The sequence below is a fragment of the Chelonia mydas genome, chromosome 7, assembly GCF_015237465.2.
Source record: "Chelonia mydas isolate rCheMyd1 chromosome 7, rCheMyd1.pri.v2, whole genome shotgun sequence".
NCBI lineage: Eukaryota > Metazoa > Chordata > Testudines > Cheloniidae > Chelonia > Chelonia mydas.
In genome coordinates, this window is record NC_057853.1 from 84,490,028 (window position 1) to 84,517,230 (window position 27,203).

At 41.1% G+C, this 27,203-nt stretch overlaps 2 protein-coding genes across 6 annotated transcripts in view; both read right to left on the reverse strand.

Annotated features, from left to right (window-relative positions):
• Nucleotides 1–11,366, reverse strand: DNAJC9 (DnaJ heat shock protein family (Hsp40) member C9). Its single transcript, XM_007060663.4, has 5 exons — nt 10,371–11,366; nt 10,024–10,164; nt 4,237–4,491; nt 3,058–3,144; nt 1–677 (listed from the first exon to the last, which is right to left on the reverse strand). The coding sequence occupies exons 1-5, from the start codon at nt 10,548–10,550 to the stop codon at nt 558–560; spliced, it is 783 nt and encodes a 260-aa protein (XP_007060725.2). The 5' UTR covers nt 10,551–11,366; the 3' UTR covers nt 1–557.
• TFAM (transcription factor A, mitochondrial) overlaps nt 10,027–27,203 on the reverse strand; it is a 27,433-nt gene continuing 10,256 nt past the window's right edge. For 2 of the 5 annotated variants that reach the window (XM_037905342.2, XM_037905340.2), the window contains exons 4-7: nt 21,177–21,326; nt 18,261–18,356; nt 15,976–16,032; nt 11,518–12,432 (exon numbers count right to left, since the gene is read on the reverse strand). In XM_037905342.2, coding sequence (XP_037761270.1) covers nt 12,169–12,432; nt 15,976–16,032; nt 18,261–18,356; nt 21,177–21,326 — 567 coding nt within the window. In that variant the 3' untranslated portion in view covers nt 11,518–12,168. Of the gene's footprint in view, nt 10,165–11,517; nt 12,433–15,975; nt 16,033–17,615; nt 17,689–18,260; nt 18,357–21,176; nt 21,327–27,203 lie in introns of those variants that run through there. The other 3 variants (XM_037905341.2, XR_005226264.2, XM_043552150.1) reach the window with 3 other exon arrangements.

Here is a 27,203-nt window from a genome sequence, read left to right on the forward strand (position 1 = left end):
TTTTGAAAAAAACATTTTTATTAAAGCTAGTTTTCAAAAATATCTTTAATAAAACCACAAATATTTGAAAAACTCTTGCCCTGCTTATCAGAAGTGCAAAGACCATAAGAAGAGCAACAGGGTATTACAGAAGAAACTGGTAAGCATGAACAGAACTAGAAAATAAGATATTCAGGTAACATGCCACACAGACTAACATTTTAAAGACAATCCTGTTAAGTTACATTGTTTTGCCACCAGCAGTCTCACCAGATGGGTTTTGATGTACTTCCACAATTCAAATTTTGAAAGACATAGATCCAAATAGTAAATTTACAACCCTTTTCTGGGGCACAATGGTAATCCAATAACCTATTTAATCCTAACTAAAATTTAGGAGAAGATTTAAAATAGTGTCACCAAAAAGTTCGTTTTCATCTCACTTGCTATCATATCTTCCCAGCCACAATGCACTGATGCGCATGTGCTCTACACTGGAAGTCAGGAAGGTTGCAGAGATTCACTGGAACTTAGGTGTTCATTTGTGGATTGACAAAGGCTAGAAAGTCAATAGATAATTATTTCTTTGCCTTCTTGGGTGCTGTTTTCTTTCTTCCTTTTTTGGAATTGTTTCCATACTTTGCTTCCATCTGAGCCAGAAAGTCATCTATTTCTTTTTTTCTATCTTTATTTCTGCTCTATAAAATGAATGAGAAATCTGTTTACCAAAAAGTCATTGTGAGATCCAACTTCATTAGAATACTCTGTATAGTTAAATAAGGTGTTGAGAATATGGAAGATGTATTACAATTATGTAAAAAGAACAGGAGTACTTGTGGCACCTTAGAGACTAACAAATTTATTAGACCATAAGCTTTCGTGGGCTACAGCCCATTTCATCGGATGCATAGAATGGAACATATAGTAAGATATATATATACATACAGATAAGTTGGAAGTTACCATACAAACTGTGAGAGGCTAATTAGCTAAGATGAGCTATTATCAGCAGGAGAAAAAAAACTTTTGTAGTGATGATCAAGATGGCCCATTTAGACAGTTGACAAGAAGGTGTGAGGATACTTAACTTAAGGAAATAGATTCAATACGTGTAATGATTAGTAATGTAATTAGTCTCTAAGGTGCCACAAGTACTCCTGTTCTTTTTGCGGATACAGACTAATATGGCTGCTACTCTGAAACCTATAATTATGTAAAAATCTGTGGTCCACCTTAATCTAATATCTAAAAATAAATGTTAAGCAAGGCTACAAAAGGGCAACAAAAATATTAACTGATTGACAATAAGCGCGGGTTCCTAGAAGGAGGTAACAGACCAGAACTATATTCTGGAAAGGAGAAATGATCTAGGGATCTAATTTGTTTATACAAATACAGCATAAGAGATTCCCTTGCCATTAACTAAAATAGGTACAATTCAAAAATATAACCTAAACAGCAGCACATTTCCTCCTCCACCCCTACAAACGTATCAGCAAGCATAATTCAAATCAGCATCTTCACATCCCCTTTCAAAGCAAACCATCCCTCCTATAGCCACCTCAGTGTTCGCTAAATGCCTACTCAGATGGGCATTGCTGCATATGGGGAAGATCAGCAGATTCAGGCTATTTCACATCAAGGCAGGGCGAACAGATGCAGTGAATTCCAAAGTCAAGGGTTCTTCATGCAACACCCTTTGTCAGAAGCTCCCTCACATATACAGAGGGAGCTCAAAGTCAAACTCAGGCACCTCCACCAGCCTCAACAGCGACAGTATGGCATGGGGAGTAACGCAATTCCTCAAACAGAAAAATCTCAGGTCAGTTACAGCTCGCTTTTCAAAGGGGCTGAGCATGCAGTTCTCATTGGACTTCAATGGACTAGTGGGTGCTCAGCACTTCTGAGAAGCAGGCCACTGAACTTTATAGGTAAAAATCAATACCTTAAACTCCACCTGGAAAACATTAAGCAGCCACTAAAGCTCTTAGGAGTACGGATATCATGTGTTCACAGCAAGACCCTTCACTTAACTATCAAGTTACTACATTCTTCATAGCTTCAGATTTTAAATAAATTTAAGGTGTAACCTCATGTAGACAGCACTGTAGCTGTCCTACCCACAGGAAACAGAAGCACAGATCATAGCAGCATGGTCCACCTCAGAAAAAAAAAAAAAAAAAAAAAAAAAGAATGCAACCTCCTGGTCAGACACAGATAGTAAAAAGCCAACTTGGTTGCAGATGCTCTTTTGTCCTTTAAAAACAGCTGAGAATTTAACTACATCCCTCAAGATATGACCTGTGAGGATGTCTGGCCTTCATTTGTAATCGGAGGAAATTATAAAATCTCTGCTAACTACAAGTTACATCTTTCAAACTTCATAATCACTAATATTCTCAGGATTCAAACTTAGCTTTCTTGCCCTTACTCAGAGCCCAAATTTGCCTACTTGATAACATGCTCTGGGATGGACAAGCTACCTATATAAAGCTAGGTGTTATCAGTATGAGAACACTTCGACACATCTCACTAGTGAGTGGCCTCACATGCACATTGAATAAGGGATGACAGACTAGTTCCTTATGGTACCCAACAGGATAGAGACCTCAGGGCAGACTACCACCACATGACCTGTGAAATCTTTTAGGGAGTAAAGAACGAAGCCAATGAAGAACATTCCTGTCTACACCCATCAGGGACTGCAAACACATCAATGGCTCCTTTACTGTAGTATCTATTTAGTATAGCAATTTCTAGGTTCCCAATCTAAACTTTCATGGTTTATTTGGGACCAGAATAAGTATAACTACAGTGAACCAGGTTATCTTACTGTAAGTGAATTTATTAAATAAAATTTTGCATCATATTCAGTGTTAATCAGAGCCTTCTGAAGACTAAATGAAAGGCATAAAATTCAACACTAGGACTTATTCTAATCTCCAGTAGATTCTTTTTTTCCAATATGCAATAATCTGTAAGCATATTAGCCTATTGGCATTTGGGCACCAAAAGGTAACAACTATCTGAAGTCAAAGACATAAAAATGCCTTCTCTACAGAGATCCTCAAATCTTACTTGAATTAGCGCTTTCAAGTCATCTTCCCCATCACCAAGACCGAGTTCCTCCCTGGTGTTTTCTGCCTCTTTAGCTTCTTCTTGAGCCTGAAATAGTAACTAGCTGCTTAGACGAAAACAAACAGCAGGTTATTTGACCAAAGTTTTATTACAACAGTCATTGAATAATTCCTTTTGTGTCTAAATACAAAGCAGAGGAGCAAAGTAGCAAAAAACTCTAGTGGAAAAAGATATTTGTTCAAAGTTGTTTGGCCTTAAAGTGTTGTCTGCATTAAACAAATGTCCAGGACTGTTTCTGCTATTAGGAAATCCTACCATGTTTTTGCTTCTTCACATCTGAATTTTAACAACTTTTATCATTCAAGTATCAATAAAATTGATGCATGAACTGTCTGGTATAAAGAATAAATATATACTAGGATTCCAGAAGTCAGTTTTTTGGCCTAACATTGTCCTGTTAGATTTGGGTCAGTCAAGAGACACTGATCTGCTCCAATTTTTGAACTTTGATAAGCTGTTAGCAAAGTGGGTGTGGTATTCAAACAGATGAAATGTAAATAGAAAGTAATATACAAGTGCCTATTATTGCACTGAAACCCTTAGCAGCAAACAGACTGCAATTAAATGACATGTATTTGAAAAACTAAGGCTGTATCTACACTACAGACCTTACAGCGGCACAGCTGCACTGCGCCACTGTAAGGTCGCCTGTGTAGCCACTCTATGCTGGTGGGAGAGAGCTCCCCTGCCGGCATAATTAAACCACCCCCCAATGACTGGCAATAGTTATGTCAGCAGGAGAACATCTCCTGCCAACGCAGTGCTGTCCACACTGGTGCTTTTGTTGATGAAACTTATGTCAATCAGGGGTTGGTTTTTTTCCACACCTCTGAGTGACAAAAGTTTTGCAAACAAAAGTGCTAGTGTAGACAAAGCCTTAGTTACTGTTGAAAAGACAAAATAGAAAGTTTCTAGACTCAGATTCAAACTTTAAGTCCAGCAATTCATGATGGTGTCTCAGTTCTGTCTTTATAAAACTCATCCTATGTTTTTCCAATGGGGAGAGAATTTGTAAGTAAAGTGAGGCACAGTTTACATGGATTTGAAAAGAATACTTCCTACCAAGTGTAAATATTGAATAATTTTCCCCTTTGACCTCTTGCATGTGCAGTAACATACCCTCCTTTTCCTTGCATTCATTTTTTGCTTAGACTCTTTTACAAAGACTTTGTAGGATGGAACTTCTCCAGAGTCAATGGCTTGTTGTATGATCTTCCTTATTCTTGGCTCATCTGTATAATCAACACACAGCACAGATTCCATAATTTTGTCTATGTCTCCCTTGAAATCTTTATATGCTGCTTTAACGTCAGCCAGCTCTTCTTCTGAACCTTTGTACTTCTTTTCAAAGTCTTCAATATCTTTTATGGTGATCTGAAATTTTAAAAATTAAGTAAAACATCATGAATTACAAGATTTATTTACCACAGAAGGCAAATTCTCGAAGTCCGATTAGAAAAGAAATTTAGAGACACGTTCAAGTTTTCCAGCCCAAAATTTGATGTTAAAATTATTCTAAAAATGGAAATGAAAGTTATTCGCCAGTAATGGGAGTTCTTTAGGAAGGACTCTACCCATTCAAACTCACGGGACAATTTGAAAAGCAGTGCTATCATCTCAAGAAAGTGGGACGTGGAGTTCTGATTAAACAGGGACTGAAATACTGCTCTAATAAACTGAGCATCCTATTGGGATGCTAGGTGTAAAGCATCATGTTTTGTAAACATACAAATAAAGGTCCATGTAGCAGCTCTGCAAATTTCTACAATAGGAATACGCTTAAGGCACATAAAGGAGGCCCTCATTACTCTTGTGGAATGTGATCGACACTGAAGTGCTGCAGCTCTGCTGCTGTAACGTTTTAAGTATAGACATACCCTAAGGCACTGAGGCTTGGTCCACACTACAGACTTAGGTCCATGTAAGGCAGCTGACATCGACCTAATTATGTCTGTATCTACAATAGAATGCTGCTTCCACTGAAGTAAGTGGCCTGCTACACGACATAACAACTGCATCTCCACGAGGTTAGGGCAACGCAGTGTCCATGTAGACCTGAGGGCCACATCAGGGAACAGAAATTGTACGCTCACAAAATTGAGGTTGGGGTGAGGGAGGGAGGGGCTGAGGAGTTTGGGATATAGGAGGATGCTCTGGGCTGGGACCGAGGGGGTTTGGAGGGGGATCAGGGCTGGGGTCCGGGAAGGGGTGCAGGTTCCGACTGTGGGTGCGGGCTCTGGGGTGGGGCTGAGGATGAGAGGTTTGGGGTGCAGGAGGGTGCTCCGTGCTGGAATTGAGGGGTTCGGAGAGTGGGAGGGGGATCAGGGCTGGGGCAGGAGCGTGGGGAAAGCCTCAGGGGTGCAGGCTCCGAGCGGTGCTTACCTCAAGTGGCTCCCGGAAGCAGTGGCATGTCCCTTCTCCAGCTCCTAGGCGTGGAGCGGACCCTGACCCTTGGAGCAGGGCCATGCCATTGCTTCTGGGAGTCGCGTGGTGTGGCCCCCGTCCTGGCTGGAGCACTGAAGTGGGACTGAGCCACGTGGTGTGGCCCCCGACTCAGTGCCCCAGCAGAAGCTCGCGGGCTGGCTTAAAATGGCTCCCGGGCCACATCCGGCCCGCAGGCTGTAGTTTGTCCACCCCTGGCGTAGACACTGCGTTACTTACATCAGCTGTTGGCTACGATTCTTGTCAGTTTCACGGCTGCCTGGACTCAGAGCAGCAGTGCTGGGGCTCACATGTGGAGCCCTGAAACTGACAAAAATGACAATTGCACTGCTGGTAGGCTCCCTACTGTGAAACTGAGCCCAACCTGGGCCCACAGCTTCCCTCCTGCCCCAAGTTGTCAGCCAGCTACCGGGCTCACAACTGGAGCCCCCGCCTTCCATCCCGGGAGACAGCCTGAGCTGTAAGCCCAGCCTGGTTATTCTTACCAAGTAATACATAGTTTATTTTAGTCTGACTTCCTGCAGATTGCAGGCCACAGAACCTCACCCACCAATCCTGTAATAGACCCATAACTTCTGGCTGAGTCAGTGAATTCCTCAAATCATCGTTTAAAGACAAAGTTACAGAGAATTCACCATTTACACGAGTTTAAACCTGCAAGTGACCCATGTCCCATGCTGCAAAGGAAGGTGATAACCCCCAAGGTCTCTGCCAATCTGACCTGGTGTAAAATTCCTTCCTGACCCCAAATATGGGTTTCAGTTAGACCCTGAGCACGTGGGCAAGACCCACCAGACAGATACCTGGGAAAGAATTATCTGCAGTAACTCAGAGCCCTCCCCATCTAGCATCCCATCTCTGGCCAATGGGTATTTTTGCTACTGACAGCCACCAATGGGCCACATGCCATTGTAGGCTGTCCCATCATACCATCCCCTCCATAAACTTATCAAACTGAGTCTTGAAGCCAGTTAGATTTTTTGCCCCCACTGCTCCCCTTAAAATCAGCTACACATTCAAGTTGAAGAGAACGGATAAAGAACATCAGCCTCCAGGCTATCTCCAGAAGGAATTTAACTACAACTGACTTTTGCATCACCAGCATCTCATGATAAAAGCCCATTGAAATAACTAGTATTATCAAGGATGCCCGAGAGAAGACCGTGTGTTTGCCCTCTCCTTTGACACCACTGCAGTTTTAGATTGATCAGATTTGGGGCAAAGCACACAGTAAGCTCATTGCAGTAAGCCACTGTTGACTGAGCCTTGGTGAAGGCAATCTAGTGAGCCTACGTAGAGCCAACGGAAAGTTTTCTGCCCACTATCTTCTTCTAGGTCTCTTCTAGAGCCCTAACCATCACTTTGCTCTTGTTTTACACCTGAAGCATTTTATTGAGGCAGATGAACATCTACCCAAGTGATCAGTGACATGTTTTAATTCAGCTAGAGCAGGGTGGATTTGATTTAAATCATGATTTAAAATCACTAGTCAGGAAGGCTCGATTTAATCATGGATTTCTACATAAAAGTGCATTCTTGTTGGCTGTTAACCTTAATACATATCCTTCACAACTCAGAGATAGATGTAGGTTTCATTTTTAGAAGGTATACACTACACATTTTTAAAGTGATTTATTTTGAAAACTTTTCAGATTAGTTTTACAGCTATATCAGAAAATGAATGATTGTTTGGTTATTTCATTTACCAAAGGTGACTGAAGCAGATATTTATGAAGTCATTGGGAGGTGAACTATCTCCAATTCAACAGGTTAGTCACTAATATTTGGAGGGTTTTCTTGCCATGCTGTATTAGGAGGAGACCACCACCAAACAGACATTTAAATTGTTTTAACAACAACATTCTGTATTCTGGATTTTTTTCTTCAACTGCAAATATATAATATTTTAACAAAACAAACATATGAATTTTTGAATTTAGTTTTTTTAAATCACGTTTGTTTTTGTTAAAATTGTTTGAACTAAAATAGTTAAATATTTATTAAAAAAAATGAAATCGACTATGTCAGCCAGGTCAACATGAGAAACTTAAAATATTGGCTTCTGCAGCTAACTCAGTCATCTTCACCTTCATTTTCCTGTTTGTTCATAATCTGGAAAAGAAAAACAAGCTTTCCTACTTTTTCAGGTCCCAAACGATTTCTCAATTTGGAATGAATTAGTCCAAAGGAAGAAAATATTCTTTCTACACCAGCAGAAGAAGCCACTGCTGTTAAAAGTGAGATTATCACTTCAACTGTCTCTGAATCCAAGTGCTTAAGTGACTTCCACCAGTTCACTAGTGTGACTTTCTTTAAAACATCATCAGCAAACATATATTTCTTGAGTGGTTCACCCTTAGCTCTGAAGTTTATTATAGTTGGCATTATGGAGGGATGATTGCTGGATGTTCATGTCATAGCCAGCTCCTCTTCTTCAGCCGTTAAGGTTTGACCCTGTTACCGAGTATTGAGAATATTTGCAAGAAAGTGAGCTGGAGATAGTGCTTGTCCCATTCGTTTTTTTAATGCCTGTAATTTAACTCTGTCATTGCATATTTCTCTTCTTAAGATCTCACTCAGTTCCTTCCAAATTTCAGCAGCATCAGCAATAAAACAGCTATTTCCCTGCATTTTGTTCAATGCTACAGAAATAGGCTTCAGGATACTCCGCATGTCTTCAACATTTCTCTTAAGCCCAATGTTGAGAACTTTGGCTGTGACAATGCCATCTATTTTTTCACTATTTTGTTCACAAACTGTCATCAGATTAGGCCAGTTCTTGATATAGTGCTCAAAACAGTCCACTACTGAGTTCCATCGCACATCTTGTGGGAGAGTTAGCTTGGTTCCTCCCACTTTTTTCAGAGCAGCTGCTGCAAAGTGGTTGTTACAGAAGTATTTTGCAATTTCAAAAACATTAGCCTTTCTTTCTGGAACACTGAAATCTTTGGCTAGGAGGTGCATCAAATGAGCACTGCGACTGTATGTTATTAGCTTCGGAATCTCTTCACTCTCTTCTAATTTCTTCTCATCTTGGATACATTGGCAACATCGTCTGTGACCAAGCTGCGTACTAGACATTTGAATTTTTTTTCACAGTTTATTATAGATTTTACTGCTACTTCTTGTAAGTATTCTGCTGTGTGTGCATTTCCTGATGTATCAATTGTTTCTGTAAGGAAGACATTCCCTTCTTCTGTTGTCACACAAGCACATACAACAGCATCATTGTGGACATTGCTCCACCCATCAAGACTCAGGTTAACAATTTCACCCTCTAGACCTGTTGCACACTGCTCAATTTCTCTTTCATACACTTTATCCAGCAATTTGCCTGCAACATCTGCTCTGTTGAGTGGACTGTATCCTGGTCTTAATGACTGCACCATGTTAATGAAGTGTGGGTTCTCAATCATACGGAAAGGAGAGTTTGTTGCATAAACAAACCGGGCAATTTTTTTCATCAATTAGCTCTTTTTGTAATCTGCTGGTTTTTATCACAAATTTATCTATGGCTGTTTCTGGACGATGGAGTTTTTTTTTCTTTTTTTACTACAGGTGATATACTGCAGCTATGTGACATACATGATGTGACTGAAACACTATCATTGGCAGATAACTGAAACTATAGAAAATGATGGTGATCTTGAAGGTGGATAGTCTTCAGAATCCTGTATGTTGATGGTGGATTCTCCTAAACAAAATAAGTCAATGCAGTTATTTATTATTCCCATACTGATCATTTAATATTACTCATTGCATTCACTGACACCAAGCACTACTTTAAAGGTGAAATTGTAAAAGGAAGATCTGCCTATTTCAACTATTTATTTTTTTATCACAACTGCATCTAAAATGATAGTACCCTCGAGTAACAACTATATTTTTTTGCTCAAACATGAGAATTCAAGAATAGCCCAGAAGGAAGACAGGCAGCCCTTAAGAAAGGAGTATGAAATAAAAAAAGTTTACCAACCTGAAGATCCTGTATGTTCAGACATGTTCCTTTCATCATCTTCAGCACAGCCTCCTCCTGAGAAGGAACACTTCTCATGATGTTGTTTCATTCAGCCAACCAGGCTTTGCATTTCTTTGTTGCACTGTTTGCATTTTGCACATTTGTCTGTCTTACCCAGAGGTAGAGGAACTTCATTAAAATATTCCCAAACTGGGTCTCTTTTACGGCCTGCTGCCATTATAGGTTTTCCCTTCTAGTGAGAGAATGGTAGAGCAATAGAATTACCAACTGCCCAGCGCTGTACAACACTAGGGCAGATATGGTAGATAGCTGGAAAGAAAACAAGTTCCCCTTAACCAGGGGTGCAGCACTTTTCGAACATGCACCAGCTGCAGAGATCATTATCTAGCAATTCCCGACACATCCTCCCTCCCAGGAGCACTAGATCTGGGACTCCCCCAGTAGCAGTGCTGAGAATTCCCCTGGCTCACTCCGACAGCCCCTACCTTCTTGAAGAGCAGTCTCCAGTATTCCTCCCAGTTGCGGTCCCGGCTCAGTGCGTCCGACTCCTCATCTACAATCCCCTGCTCGTCGTACAGCGCCCGCTGGTCCTGGTCGCTCAGTACCGCGTACACCTTGCCTAGGAGCTGAGGAAACAACCGTCACCCTCCGCAACGAGTCGCTCCAAGCAGCGGCCCGCTCCCCTTCTCGCGGCTCAGTCTCCCCCTCCCGCTCGGCAGCCAACAGAAGCAGCCTCTGCTGCGGGGGATTCAGGGCGCTGCTCACAAGCCGCTGCGACCCTGCGGCGCCACAGGCGCTGCGCCCGCCGAGCTCCGGCTGCGCCGCAGCTCACCTGGAAGCGCCGGGTCGCCTCCTCCTTGCGGTCCGGGGCCGCGCGGTCCGGATGGACCCGCAGCGAGACCCTGTGGTAGCCGCGGCGGATCTCGTCCCCCGCGGCCTCCCGTCTGACGCCCAGCACTTGATAGAGGTCGGCGGCGCCGAACGCCGCCTCGCACTGCTCCAGCAGCCCCATCCCGCCGCTGGCGCCTCGTTCGCGCCGCGCGACTAGCTTCGGCGTTTCGCGGGCCGAGTTTGGCGCGCGCGCGCTACGTCTGCGACCCGCGCTGCTTTACGGCCAGGTCCGGAACTGCCGCAAAGACGCGCAGTTGAGACAGGCAGAGCAACTAAATCCCGCAGCCTTTAACTGTTGCGGCTACAGCCCCGCCCGCAGGAGGTTTCGCGTTGGAACGGCGGGCTGGCCGCTCGCAGGGACTGGCCCTCCCTGGGACTTCCCCGTAGGAAGCGGGACGGGCCGCTGCCCACGTGTCCCTGCCCTGTGCCTCGTCCCAAGACTCAGCGAGGCGTTGCCGGCCGCAGCACGGGGCCCGTGTGATCTCACATTGGGGCCGCGCTTCCGCTGCCTGACGCACTTTTGTCTCGCGGCTGTTACTGAGCATGCTCGGTCCCATCTGCGGAAGCCGGGCCTCAGACCTAATGATAGCGTCTTCCCCGCTGCTCTGGGGCCGGGGGCCAAAGGGAAGGGAGCGATGCGCAGAATCTGTCCAGGGGGAAAGTGATTGGGCACCGGGAGTTAAACAGCTGGAGGCAGGAGCCTAAGCACAGGGTGGGCGCTATAGGCTCACAACACCACCATAGATTGACAACCACAAGAATTAAAGAATTTTGAGTTGTAGACTACGTCTTGAAATAAAAGAGAAAATACTGTGTGTTTTTAATTTGCGTTTTTGTTTCTAAAAGGTAACTTCTCTAAAGGCCTGGAGTGTTGCCGCTGACTTCAGCAAGGGGAGGAGAAGGCTCCAAGAGACACCAATCAGATCTTGGCAAAACCCAGATTTATCAGAAACCACTGTTTTTGTAACAGTGGATAACGTTTAAAAAGTGTATATTACTTCCCTTGGAAACTACCCCAAAACTGAATAATAAAATGGTGTTTTCCAGATTTTTGAAGTAATGGCATAAAACTCAAGGGAAAATGTTTGGTACAAACCTTATTGATTTTTTTATTCTATGCAACTTAAATATATGCATAGATGTGTGATACATAGGAAGTGGTACACAGATGAATATGGATGGAAGTAACAAAACTAGATGTGTACATAATTCTGAAGTTTACATTTTTGTGAGAAGAACTGAAATTAGCAAAAATACACACCTAGACATTTATTTCCAGCTAATGCATGCACTGTTAACATTAGGGAGGGAACAGAACATACCTCTGTTGTAAATTCAAGCTTCACCTCCTAATTGGTTACAACATCTAGAAGGTAATATTGTAGATTCTGGTTGTTTTCATTAAAATATTGTATAAGTTACAAAAAGTAACACTTGTCTGCATTATTGTGGGCTCAAGAATGCTCTTCCCCATCACGATCAGTCAGTATCAGAAGTATTCACAGCTTGATTAATGTTGATGATGTTTATATAGACTATGTTACACCTGCAGAGATAATTTCTCTGGATAATTCTGAGAGAGATTCAAATCCCTCTTACCCAATTTTTTCTTAAATATATCTTGTATAAACAATCATTTTTTTCCCCAAAAATTCAATGCACTTAGCACTAGCACTAACACTTACAAGCAGAATAAAGTCATGGCAATCAAGTAATTAAATATAAAACATTTACCAGCTTTATTCTTCAGAACTTGTTTTTAATTTTGCCTTAACTTCTGGCGATGAAGAATCTTTAGTTCTTTGAATCTTTATAGTTTTAACTCTCTTTTTTGAAATAACCTTTTTTACGGTTTTCTTCTCTGTTGTAGCTCTTGACTTTTTGAGTCTTCTGTTTTTGTAACGTATCAGATCTTCACGTCCAACATCAACCATTTGCTCCTCCCATGACTTCATTTCATTTTCATACCGAACCTTGTCATCTTCAGCAAGCTGTAGATATGTCTGAGAAATGATTTAAAATGTTTCAATATTTCCTTAGGTAAAATTCTGGCTGTTACTGGAAATGGAAATTCTGCCAAATCCCATGGCATTTCCCCCTTCCCAATGCTCCACAAGAATTTGAAGCATCCGTTTCTTAGAATCAAATTCACTCACAAATGAAAGCAATAATAAGTTGCTGCATAGTAAGTTATTTATCTCTTTAAACAACATAAGAAAGTCTATTTCAAATTCCTCAGTAACCTCTACCTTCAATTTCCTAAGAGCTGTCATTTCTTCTGCTTCTTGAGACCTTCAGGCTCCCTACACCTTCAATTTTCCCTCCAGCCTAGGGTCTTATGTTGACGTAGAACATTCAGGCAATTGCATATTTAAAATCTGCAAATGTACTCTTCTGGAATGTTTTAAGCAATTTCAGCTAAACCAGATAAAGCATTAGCTGTATGCTCTACTAAACTCATGAGCAGTGAAACCATGTTGAGATTTCAGACTTAATACTTCAGTGAGGAAACTGCCTTTTCAATGTTAAATGTTAGAAAAACTATTTGTATGGCATGATGCTTTACCCAGACAGACAAGTCCCCATCTTGAGCTTACAATATAATATACTCTGTCTGCATGAAGTCTTCTTGTGAGAGTGCATTAGAAGTGTTTTACCTTTTTGCACAGACACATTAGACCTCCAGATAAAATCTTTAACTCCCTTTTCCCCATTGTTAAGTAAATATTAGCTAGGAAATACTATGTTTAGGGGCAGTTAAGGTTACAACAGGACAAATTCCATCCACCAGAACTTGAGAAGAATGGAAATAAAAAGTTAAGTAGAAAGACTTGTGCATTTCTCTCCATTCAACTGTTGATATGACAATGTACTCCAATACTCCATAAGGCTTTTGTTTCCAACAAAAACCGAAAATCAATACATGACCTCAACTTCAAATTTGCACTTTAACACAAAACCTTAACAATAAGATCATATTCCTTTATATCAGTTATGCCAACAGATCAGCACATCTGACTGTCACACTCCATGCATTTGGGAAATGATTCTGCCTTACCATTTCTGAGATCATTAAGGTTTTGCATTGGAGTACAAGTTTGATGAAGCTGGAGTACATAAGGATTACAGCTGGAAAGAAAAACCAAACAGATTTCTGCACAACCAATTTCAAACTCAATTCTCTCTCTAGAAAGGAGTATGAAATATAAAATAGCTGCGTGCTCCACTTACACATTCACACAAACATTACTTGGACAGAGGAAATTCAGGACAAGGAATGCCAGGTTTAAAAGAAAGTCAAGATTAAGAAAGGCCAATTGGGTTTTTATTAGGGCTGTCAAGCGATTAAAAAAATTAATCACACTATTAAACAATAACAGAATACTATTTATTTATATATTTTGGATGTTTTCAACGTTTTCAAATATATTGATTTCAATTACAAAACAGAATATAAAGAGTAAGGTGCTCGCTTTATATTTATTTTTGATTACAAGTATTTGCACTGTAAAAAAACAAAAGAAATAGTATTTTTGAAATCACCTAATACAAGTACTGTAATGCAATCGCTTTATCATGAAAGTTGAATTTACAAACATAGAATTAGGTAAAAAACCTGCATTCAAAAATGAAACAAAGTCCATTCAGTCCTACTTTTTGTTCAGCCAATTGCTCAGACAAACAAGTTTGTTTACATTTGCAGGAGTTAATGCTGCCCGCTTCTTGTTTACCATATCACCTGAAAGTGAGAACAGACCGTTCGCATAGCATTTTTGTAACTGGCATTGCAAGATATTTACGTGCCAGATGCTCTAAAGATTCGTATGTCCCTTCATGCTTCAACCACCATTCTTGGGGACGTGTCCACGCTGATGATGGGCTCTGCTCAATAACAATCCAAAACAGTACGGACTGACGCATGTTCATTTTCATTATTTGAGTCAGATGCCACCAGCAGAAGACTGATTTTCTGTTTTGGTGGTTCAGGTTCTGTAGTTTCCGTACTGAAGTGTTGCTCTTTTAAGATTTCTGAAAGCATGCTCCACATCCTGCCCCTCTCAGATTTTGGAAGGCACTTCAGATTCCTAAACCTTGGGTTGAGTGCCATAGCTCTCTTTAGAAATCTCACACTGGTACCTTCTTTGTGTTCTGTGAAATCTGGAGTGAAAGTGTTCTTAAAATGAGCAACATGTCCTGGGTCATCATCTGAGACTGCTATAACATGAAATATATGGCAGAATGCGGGTAAAACAAAGCAGGGGACATACAATTCTCCCCAAAGGAGTTCAGTCACAAATTTAATTAAAGCATTTTTTTTTTAAAACGAGCATCATCAGCATGGAAGCATATCCTCTGGAATGCTGGCTGAAGCAAAAAGGGGCATATTAATATTTTGGCATATCTGGCATGTAAATACCTTGCAATGCCGGCTACAAAAGTGCCATGTGAATGGCCTGTTCTCACTTTCTGGTGACACTGTAAATAAGAAGAGGGCAGCATTATCTCCTGTAAATGTAAACAGACTTGTTTGTCATAGCAATTGGCTGAACAAGAAGTAGGAATGAGTGGACTTGTAGGCTCTGAAGTTTGACATTGTTTTATTGAGTGCAGATATGTAACAAAAAAAAAAATCTAAATTTGTAAGTAGCACTTCCACAACAGAGATTGCACTACACTATTTGTATGAGGTGAACTGAAAAATACTTTATCATTTTTAGAGTGCAAATATCTGTAATAAAAAATATACACTTCGATTTCAAGTACAACACAGAATACAATATATGTTAAAATGTAGAAAAACAAAAAATTTAATAAATGTCAACTGGTATTCTATTAACAGTGCAATTAAAACTGCGATTAATCACGATTAATTTTTTAAATTGTGATTAATTTTTTTTAATCGCGTGAGTTAACTGTAATTAATCAACAGCCCTAGTTTTTATACTGTTTTAATGTGGAATGCTTCAAATATTCTTACACACAGATCTGGAGCATCATACCTCAGTGCACCGGTAAAGACGGCAAAAAAAGACACATGAAGTAAGATTTTACCATGCACATAACAGTGTTATTTTAAAATTTCTATTAAACATAGCAAAAGGACTCATTCCCCATAAGAGCCAAATCCATTACTAGTCTGAAGTTTTTTTAAAAGATCTCATTTCATTTATGAAAGCAAGAAGTTAATTTGAAAAAAATTTAACTGATTAAGTTTTTTCCTTCCATACTCAGGAATCAATATTCCTCCCCAATAACACCCACCCATTCCACTGCTTAATGAAACGTTATCAGTATTTTTTAAAAAGTGGTCACTGTTGTGTTAAGAATCAATATGAGACATTTCAGCTTGAAGTGTAATTGGTTTCAAGAATTTATAAAATAAATGAAAATAAAATCCTTTAGTTAAAGTGCATTTTTTACTACAATAAAAGGTTGGTGTAACTAGAATTTACAAGAGAGTCCCGCAGTCAGAATGACTAAACTGTCATTCTGTAGTTGGATAACACTTAGCTGGACTGGAGCCTCACAAAAAGCTAGACACATACCTGCTTTTGAGAATTGGATAGATCTTGCCATTCTTCAAATAAATTCTTCATCTTTGCCTACAAAATACAAACTCTCTTAAACGCATGTAAAAAAGTTGGATCATGAGATTCTCAAGGGTATAGGCTAAAAGGGACTAAAGTCCTCCTAAAGCAAAATTAGTTGACAGCTAAATACCTTTGATTCCAGTAAAAACCACCATTCTTCCTGCTCTTAAAATGGAAAGTTGTGCACTGCTTGAGATGGAACAGTATGTGCCAGTACAGAATACCAGCACACACTGTATTTCATGAATAAGCATCAACACGAAAATGACCAAAATCTCTGAAGTGCTATCTGCACTTTACAAATTAGACACCTTAATAATTTCACTCTGTTTGTAAATATTATTTGAACTTTACAAATACTGTCAAAGTCTTCATGAAATAGGTAAACTGGGACTAGTAATTTTGACCTTTTTACAGATAGAGAAAGAGGGGTGAATTGACTTGCTCATGGGCACCCAGAACGTCACAGAAAGGGAACTAGAGCCAGGGGGAGCAAACATGGGAAGAAAGACAGAAAAAAAGGGGTAAATATGAGGAAGCTAACTAGGAATACAATTGGTTATGGGGGAAAGTAAGGATAAAAGATGAAGGTGTTTGCTGAATTGGAAGATAGGTAGATGTTAGAATACAGATGGAAAACTGAGGGTACAAGGAAGGTAAGCAGAGAGCAAGAAGAGGAGACTAAACAAGGTGGAATGAAGACACCACTCATAAATGATAGTCTGACTTTTTGGGAGGTGGATACTTCCCCATCGCTAAAAGTCTGCTTCAATGCAAAAGTGAAACAAAAACCAATTAACTAAGACGTTCAAGCATAAATGAGCAGACTTATGGGTAGTCTGCCAAGGGGATCATCTATATATTTCTGTTGTTGTCCATCTAGTTAGTTTTTAAGTGAGGTGAAACTTGGCAAAACAAATCAGACTCCTGAAAAGGATACAGTAGTCCGGAAAGGTTGAGAGCCACTCACCTATACCTTCATGAGACATACAGTTTACACTTACTATTCTTGATCATCTTAGTTCTAGGGAATAAGCTGGTTGATTATATGAATGGACCACCTCAAAGAGAAATGCCTTGCATCACTCGCTGACCCCTCCCTCCATATAATCGAACGTAATTGCAGGATATCAAAAAGAGTTCCTTCCACTCAGCTGGGAAATTAGTGGCCTTGATATTAAGCATGGGTTAAATACAGTTTTCTATCCAGTCAGATCAACTTTAATCATGATTTGAATCTATTTTAATTAGGTGTGCATTTGTAGACCCTGCTGGTGTGCTTTCAGGTAGTGCTGTTTGAAACAGTACTATGTTAAAGTGTACTAGGGAATCTTTATGGCACACTAGCAGGGTCTACATAGACCAATCAACACATTAGCATGTTTTAGAAATCACACCCAGTAGAACCCATTACCCCGCTGTATAGACAGGTGCTGATTTGGTTAAACTGGAGCAACCTTCTGTATGGCTTATTTATAGTTTAAATCAATTTGGAATAGGCTGAAGCTAATCCAAAATAAGTCACACTTAAACCAAAGTCATCATGTCCACACAAGGGTTTTTACTGACTTACTCCAATCAGTTTAAATTCACACCTGAAGTTAAATTGGTGCAGATTTCTTGTGCAGACAAGGTCTTCATTAAAGTGATGCAACCTTGTGTTTAGACCTAAGAAAGAGGCAGGGAAAGATGGAATTCTCCAGTTACTGAATAAGAGGGAGTAAGGACATGGCTACACTGGAAACTTCAAAACGCTGTCGCGGGAATACTCCCGCAGCAGCGCTTTGAAGCAGCTCTCCCAGCACTCCTGGTAATCCACCTCCACGAGGGGATTAGCTTAGAGCCTGTCTACACTAGCGCTTTAAAGCGCTCAGACTTCCTGTGCTCAGGGGGGTGATTTTTCACACCCACGAGCCAGCAAGTTAGAGTGCTATAAAATGTAAGTGTAGACAAGCCCTAAGTCTTCAGAGTGTATACAGTACTGCAAAACTTTCTGATGTATTAAGTCTATGCATCCACTGAGTGGCTCAGTTTGGATAGCAAGCAATTAACAGCAAGCGTTCAACCATGCCCTAAAAATTTCAACTTCTGCCTAGCAAAGGAAGATCCAGAAATACTGAACTATTTGAATTGTTACCTATAAGAGAAGCTATAACACTTTTCTGAATGCAACAAATTTTTTGAAGATAGTTGTTTTAACAATGAAGAAATCTAAAATTAACCAATTTTATCTTGTTTACCTGAACTGAAACTCCCTTAGCTTCTTGGAAGTGTTCAGACATAAAAATGTTAAAGCCAGTACGAGGTCTTTTAGGCTTTCCAAGCACTGTTAATTCCTAAAAAATTGTAAGAAGGTAGAAGTTATTTTTTTGTGAATGAGTGAACCCACTGAATATCTTTGTTTCAATTCATTTTAGCAAAGCTGATTATACCATTAGCTTTTTATTGGCCATTTTACACTTACTAAAAAAAAAAAGCAGCGTTTTACAAAAAGATCAATTTCTTACGCAAAATTGCATTGCACTGGGGACAAGAGACCGTTAAGGTTTACACTAACACCAAACTAGTCTTCATTTGTGAACCAACTCATACTTTAACCCAGATTGAGACAATAAGATAGATTTGAGCCCACTGGAGGAAGGGATCATGACTAGCTACATGAACTGAAGCGTGGAGGGCTGCACTAAACATCTCAGTTTCTTCTGAGGGTCATTTTTATTTGGCTGTCAGTGGACTCCTTGAACAAAAATGAGTGGTTAATTTATTAGTAAGGCTACTGCCACATTTCTCTTCAGCAGGTTAACAATTTGCCTTTGATACTAAACACAGCATAAAATTTCTGGTCTTGCCTGGGAACCTCTATTTGTTGGACAGCTCCAGTTGTGATTTTATGATATTTTCAAGCGTTGATTACAGGAAGATAGACAGCTCCTTCTTTAGGACAAGGGAGAAGTTGTTTGGTAGTTTCACCTTACTCCTGATCAGGATTTTCCTGCACTCATTGGACAGGCTCTGGACTCATACTGAGAGGTAACTACATTGCAAAGCATTAGACCAAAACAGTCTGCTTTAAAGAGCTTTTCCTGAGTTGTTTCTTCCATTACCTGTAGTTTTAAATCCAAAAGTGCCCCTTCTTCAAGGGGGGATGAAGGTGACACACTGCACCCTGTATTCTTCATAGTATTATTATTATATTATATGATTATAGCAAAATTATGATTTATTTTATGCAAGATAAGTCATGTGAGGTGTCATTGGAAAAGTTATGATTTGCTGAATAGGATTATCCTATTTGTAGGCATGTATCATTTTTGTATCTGAAGTTATGAATATTGACTGTGTATCTGTATTTCAAATGTAGCTACACCTGGGTGATGCCCACTAGACAAGATGCTTTCAGTCTAGATAGCTCATTGGGAAGGGCGTATTCAGGGCAATGAGCCATTAGGGAAAAAAACAGGCCTTAAGAGAAGCTTATCTCCCACCTGGTGAGCCTTCCTAAGAACACTCCTAACAGCCTGTAAGTAATGGCTGCTATGACTCTACAAAGGACATGTGACCAGGTCACACGATTCTGGATTCCATCTTGGGATGTCAGTATTTTTCCACAAACTGGTGTGGGAACCAAGTTTTGAAACAAAGGGTTCCCGCCATATGCTACAGCTATACATGGCAGGGAGTAACATCATCTGTGGTTCTTCACTCCCCACACAAGAGGACTCCTGGAAACACCTGAGGATCAAAGACTGAACTGGGAGAAGTGCTAGACTAAAGGGATTTCTAGCCTGTGTATGAAACAGCTGGGGATTCCAAGCTGTAAAGCAAGCGCATCTTGCCCCTTAAGAATCTGCAGCCTGCTTGTATCATCTCTTAGGGTGAGAATCTGCTAATTCATAACCTATCTAGTATATTAAGCTTAGTGTGCATTTTTTGTTTATTTGCTAGGCAATCTGCTTTGATCTGTTTGCTATCCCTTATAATCACTTAAAATTTAATAACCTAATAAATAAACCATTTGTAGTTAATAAACACTTGTTTTTATTTTAATCTAAACCAGTGAGCTTTCACTGGAGTGCTTAGGGAATATCTCTACTTGTGGTAACCAAGCATGCACTGTTCTCTTCATATTGAGGGAGAGGCGGACCAGATATTAAACCCATATACTGGCCAGAATTGACCAGGGCAGGATGGTACTGCTCTGGGGTCCCAGGCTGAAAGCTGATGGTTAGAGAGCCTGTGTGTAAGTGCAGCTGGGTGTGTCCCTTACCTGTATAAATGCTGGTGAAAGTGTAGGCTGTAGGGCTATGCAGCTTGTCACAGCAGTGCAGTGAGAGAGGGAGCCCAGACTGGTGGGTTTGGGGGCTCAGTGGTACTCAAGTTCCAGGTGGCACCCCAGGGTGAACCCATCACAGAAGGAGCGGAAGGAGAATATTTACATTTCTTAATTCTGGAGTTCTTACTCTGATACAAAGGACACGTGAAGTGCCAAGCTTACTACCCCTATCTAGTACAGGTGTTGGTGGCTACAATGGTTTTGAGGAGGCTTAATCAACCGGATGACATCCTGGAGCTGCCAAATTCGGGGGCTGGTGGACTGAATGCTCATGGAAAGCTATTTCCAGGACACCTCCGGTGTTGCTGCTCCCTCCTGACAAGCCTCCTCCAGGACACCGTCCATGTGAGAAATAACTGGAGCAGAGCACTTGCTACCTAGTCACTGTTACTTGTTCTTTTTGCTGGAATTATCTGCCATCTTCACCCTTGACAGAGGGGACTGTTCCAGGCGGTGGCAAATCAGGATTAATACGTGGCTTCGCAGCATCTGCAACCAAATATTGCAGGACTGTGCTGATTCTCATGCACCAGAAGGTGAAACTAGCTGGTCTATTTTCATGGTCTCAGTTAAGTGAAATGGAAAAAAGTATAGCATAGTGAGAAGCAAATTAAATAGAGTAATCAATTAATAAACCCAACTATTATGGGAAACATCAGTAATGATTTAAGTACAATTTTTAACCTGGCATCATTCCTTTAAAACATTATTTCTAGCCTTGCATTGTAATCATGGTCCATGTCTAATAACCATTTGAAACAACCAGATTAATACATTTAAGTTACCTTAAAAGTGACAATGAAATCACATTTTGAGTACTTACCCTCTTTTTCCTCATTGCTTTTCTTTTTGCCCGTTTTTGTCTCCTTTCTTCTTTCAAAGCTATTATCTGGGCTGGACTTAACTGTGCTTTGTATATGGCCAGCTCTTCTTTGTATGCTTGCCTCTCTACCTTTGCAGCTGCTTCATAGGTCTATAAGCACAAAAACCATGAAAGCAACCAAAGAAAGCAAACATAACTGACAATTTCAGCTAAACATTCTACCTTTAAAACAGTGACTCTCAACCTCTCCAGACAACTGTACCCCTTTCAGGAGTCCTATTTGTTTTGCGTATCCCCAAATTTCACCTCACTTAAAAACTACTTGCTTACAAAATCAGACACAAAAATACAAGTGACCCAGCACACTATTATTGAAAAATTGCTTACTTTCTCATTTTTACCATATAATTATAAAATTAATCAACTGGAATATAAATACTGTACTTACATTTCAGTGTACAGAGCAGTATAAACAAGTCATTGTCTATGAAATTTTAGTTTGTACTGACTTCACTAATGCTTTTTATCTAGTCTGTTATACAAAAACGCAAATATCTAGATGAACTTATATATCCCCTGGAAGACCTCTGCATACCCCCAAGAATATGAGTACCCCTGGTTGAGAACCACTGCTTTAAAACATTCTAAAGATCAAACAGCCTTCCAAACCATGCAGGCTATAGCAGGATACAGATGTTGGTCTGCCATGCAGTAAACAGAATCATCAGGCTTCACAGAGCCCCTAGAAATAATCAGTGCAGCAGAGATGCACATCATCTCTAGCAAAGAAGAGTTCTTATAACATGAGCCCCCACCTCCCATGTGTAACAGCCCCATATCTTTGTCCTGCCCCTCCTTTTCCAGGGGGGACATAATCCATGGGAGTTAGTCTTCAGGATGAAGTAACCTCATGATGTACACAAGAGTAATTCGATATAACTAGTCTTTAGACCCTCTGCCATGCATGTATCCTATGCATTCACAGCAACTGTATCAATGGTACATACCATTTACACCATCATTTGGATTGAAAACCTAACCAATATGTTAGGTATCATTACGTCATATTCCATTACTTAAGTGCTAATGCAGCAACTACACCAGTGATGGGTCTCCCAATATCTCTGAATGCTCCTGACTGGCCTTCAGAGACAGGTGTAACAACTCAGAGCACACTAGCTCTGTCACTTGTCAAGCTGGCTGCATGCAAGCCCAAGAACAGCCGAGGAGTTACTCTCCTGATTTCCCCTAAATACCATCCTATTCCCTCCTCTCACATCCCAATTTCAATATCAAAAGGATACCAAAGTAATGAAAAATTAAAGATTTCACTGAAGTTGTTTGTGAGGATTTCAGTAGCGTGCGCAGCAATACAATCTTCCTGCTAATCATGACCACTTCCCATTCTCCTGGAGAGGGTGAGAAATTTAACTAGCAGCATCCCCCAGAAGTACTTACTTTCAATCAATCTTCAAGCCTGGTGCAGTCATGTGAGCAATCTATTTAGGCCAGTTCTTGTTCTGACATTATAGCTTCTCATGGCACAAATACAAACAAATTAGATGTTTGGTAAGTGATGTAACAACTATTGCAGCAGCATCTGGAAAAGTCAAGTGCATCTATTCACCATCAAGATGGTAACATGATACCACACTGTGCTTTTGAGCGCCGCAGGGGCAGGACAACGAGGTGAAGAAACCCCAGTAGTAAAGATGTAGGTTAAACTGCCCATGACCACAAGCTATCCTATTGTAACAAAGAAGGATCATACAGTTGTTCTGAGGGCCATGGAGGAGCTGATCAGGAGAGACTAGAGGATGTAGATCTGAGTTGACTATCTGACAAGAAAAGCATCGATCCAAAAATATAGTCCTACATCATCTGTTGCTCCTGTTCCTTAGAAAGGTTGTGTCTGATGTATTGCCTAAGAGGCAAACTATTTCAGAAAAGAGGCATCTTGACTTTAGCTGGCTTTCTTATGTGGTTTTGAGACAAAATTGTGAAGTAAGCTGTCTTGACAGTCAATGTGGCCAGGGCCCTGCCTTCACGCCTAATTGTTGGAAGAGCAATGCCAGCCAGGACTGGGAAGTTGGAGGCTGAAGCTGTCAGGGTCACACCGGTGATGATCTGAAGAGCAAAGCTGATCGTTGAGACCAGTGTGACACACTGATGACTGGTGCCCCATGCTGCCGCACAGTATTTGGCAGGTGCAATAATTAGCACCTTGTGAGCACTAGCGCCCTCTGAGCTGCTAGCAAGCCTGTGGAGGAGTGCAAATTTCAATTGAATTTTAGTGTGTCTTCTCAATGTTGTCAAAAGGACAGAGAGAACAGTTTAGCTGTATCCCCAAATAAGTAGGGTATGGTTAAAAAAAAAAAAAAAAAAAATCAGCTGATTGTTCAGAAAGGCCTGCGGCTATCGATGAGCTAAGTAGGCAAGTAGTAGGCAAGATGGAAATGAGATGATGCTGTCTTTATGTGTTTAGTTTAAATCATCACTTTGAAAAATACCTGACCAGATGTCAAGGTCAGATGACAGGCAGGACTCCAGTTCCTCAGAGCTCCTTTCTGGCTATTACCAAGCAGATGTCATCAGCATATATGAACTTGGTTGCCGAGTTGGTCGGCTGGTCAGCTGTATATATACACTAAGAACATCAGCACAAGTACAGATTTCTGAGGAAGTCTTGTTTATACAATATGGGCCAGTTGATGAAAGGCAAAGCCAACCTATGGGACAAGTGTTTCAAGCCCACATATCTCAATTGAAGCTCTTTAGATTCCTGGAATGATTTCAACAGGGAAAAAAAAAAAAAAAAATCAGCCATTTGGACAGCTTTTGTAAAACCTAGGGGAAGGTGAAATCTTCCCCTTTGAGTTGCTGTCATAGCATTCCTCTGTAGTAGGGAATTATTTGGCATCAAGTAAGTACTTCAACCTTCCAAGGGCAAATAGCAGCCCTAGTGCAAGACGCAAAGGCCGCTACAGTCTCTGTGCTGAGAGCTCTGACATTAGAGGTCTGAGTTAGGACACATTAACCTCTGCGCAAAAGCTCTCCAACCATCACAAGAGTTCCTATATCTGCTGTTGCACAGCAAAGGGAACGCCTTGAAGTCAAGATTGCGGGCTTTGAGATGGACCAAGAATGACTGAGCCAGATTAACAGGGACATCACCATCTCCTTTCCACTTCAAGCACATGAGAGAAAAGCAAAAATCTAAACAGGTCTTGACAGAGACCTTCATGGAGCCAGGGTTTCAAAAGAAAGAGGTTATTGGCCCTCTCCTGGCACCTCCAGGCTCAGCCTCTCATAAAGATGCTCTGCCTTATCCAATGAGCAGAAGTTCATTACAAAAGTGGAGTACAGAGGCCCAAGAGCACCGAGAAGCTCATGCTCAGTGAAGTCATTGGTTTTGCTTGTGGTGGCATAGAGTGCTTTGGTGGTGAAGCTGCCCTGGTGGGCTTACTGGGGTGGAAGGAAGTTTGCAATTTGCTGAGAGAAGGACAGATCCAAAGAAAATAAACACCACACTGCAAAACAGGTGTATTTGGTGCAGGAATAACAAGGCAGCCTTAACTGTGGCACTGAAACACAAACTCAAGCACTCATGCTCTTAGAACAGCGTTTCTCAAATACAGCCACCAGGGGCTTTTCTTGTGGCCACAGCCTCCAGGGCTGTGATGGTGGGGGGTAGGGGAGAGAGTGGCAAAGTAGCTGTCCCTCCTTGTTTCTCTTGGATGCACTACCTTGGTGTTGGTTGCAGGACTTGGCCACTGCTGCCCTCCAGAGACACCTGGGGCATAACGCTGGAGGAGCAGGCAGCCAGTGAGTTCCCCACCTTCCCTGGAGCAGTGGGGCTCAGACTTTGGGCTTCAACTCTGGGGAGGCAAGGCAGCAGGCTCTGGCAGCGGGGCTTCGGGCTCCACCCCAGAGCTCCAGCTGTGTGGCAGCAGGCCCCAGGCTCCAGTTGCACAGATTCAGGCTCCATCCCCCGTCCATGGAGCTTTGGGATCTGGACACAGGGCTTCAGGCTCCAGCCCCCCGCTGCCTCTCCCAGCCACCCACACACCCCATCATCCCTGACCTCCGCTGCCTCCCCGACACCCTTCCTCCCTGCCAATCCAGGGCTGTGTAAGTCTGCTGTGAAAAGTGATACTTGTTTGTTTCTTATCACTTTTCATAGCACTTACTAGCTATCAAAAAATAAATTACAATGATTTGGACATGTATATGTGCATATTTATTTGTTTTTCCTAAAGCTAATCAAGTATTTTAGGGAAAAAAATATGAGAGCGGCCACCAGCAAGAGTTGGTGGCCGCACTCTGAGGCCACCAAAAAATGTGTCTTGAGAACCCATCTTAGAACACTGCTAGCACCACAGCAAGGATGGAAGGGCCAAGATGACAAGTGCTGGAGTGCCAAAGTAGTGCAGAGTACCAGAAGCTACTTGCACTCAAGCGCCAAAGTAGGTGTCAAAGTGCTGAGTCACCAAAGTACCCAAAGCAAAGGCCTCAAAAATATAGTTAACAGAGCGGATTTGACAGGAAAGCAGAGAGGAAACCTGAAGATAAATACCTGATATGTTACTGGAAACTCGGGCAATGGACAGTCGGGTGCTGCCTCCAACAGGGAGTTCCTTTGATAACTGTAGTCAAGAAGGAACTGGCTTGGAATGTTCCAAGGGCAGCATTTATATTCTGCAGTGGGTAGCAACTGCACCAGGGACCTAGCTCATACTCTACCTCTCTACTGCTGCCCTCAAGGATCAAAAGGAGAGGTAACGGACAAGTTTCCCAGTCTTGCACTGAGAAGTTAAACCTACAACTGAAAAATCTCACACAGATAGTACCTTTAGAGAAATTACTTTCAACAGATTAGAGCCTAAACTCCAGGATAATAATCTCATCAGGAGGAAAGACTGTACTATGTGATCTCGTACAAAATGTGAGTCATTTACCATAACAGCACAAAGACAGGAGACCAAGAGAAACAGGAAACATACAGGTTAGTATAATCATGTGGGACCCCTCTGAATAGCTATTTTCTATAATACATCAAGTTTAGATGCTATATCTGAGCAACAAGATTTATGCAGTTTATTTCACTTGTGTATTACAAAGCACATAGATTTAATACTATTACAATTAAAATCAAAATTAGAATCCTTGTAATAGTTTTCCCCCCAAAAAATACAACCAATAGAAATCTAAACATCTTAAATACTTCAGCTTGCTTCTTCCACGAACACCCAAGGGAAAAAAAGTGCATTAACAGCAGGCCCCAAAAGTTAAAGCCAGGTTTCTTGTGGAAGGAAAAAAAAGAGTTCCAGATCTGAAGTCCCTTTCTTAGAAAATGCCCTACCAAAAGCCCACTTCCACACCTCTAGATATCACACAGTGACAGACAAATTTCAAGTTAATCAGATTCCAAACCATTTAGAATTTTATATCTTAAAACCAACACCTTGGACTCCACCCTGAAACAAAACGGCAGTTAATGAAGATCACAGAGCACCGGTGTTATGCATTCCTGGTATGAAATATTAATATGTGCTAACACATTCAATACTAACTTAAGTTATGGATGGTAGGAAGATGTAGATATATAGAGAGGACAACAGTCTAGCCTAAAGGTGACAGATATGAATAACTGTAGCAAATTATTCATCTGGGAAAAAAATAACACTGTTGCATTTGTCTCATCAGGCCAATATAGAACAGAGTGTTTCAGACCACAATTGCTACCTGAGCATCCATGAGCCATCCAGTATCTATAAAAATCCCTAAATTGTAAATCTATGCTACAAACAGCACCATGTACCCTCAGGGGTGTCACTATAGCCTTTGCCAATCCTTCCAACTGCTTAATAACCTACAAGTACTATTTTGGTTTTCTCTGGATTGAACCTCAGCCAGCTCTCCTGGAGATACCAAGTAATATGTCCCAATAGGATCAGATGAGGAAAAAAACCAGAGCTTTTTCTCAACACACTGAAAAACACAATGGCACGTATTTCCTTCCTAACC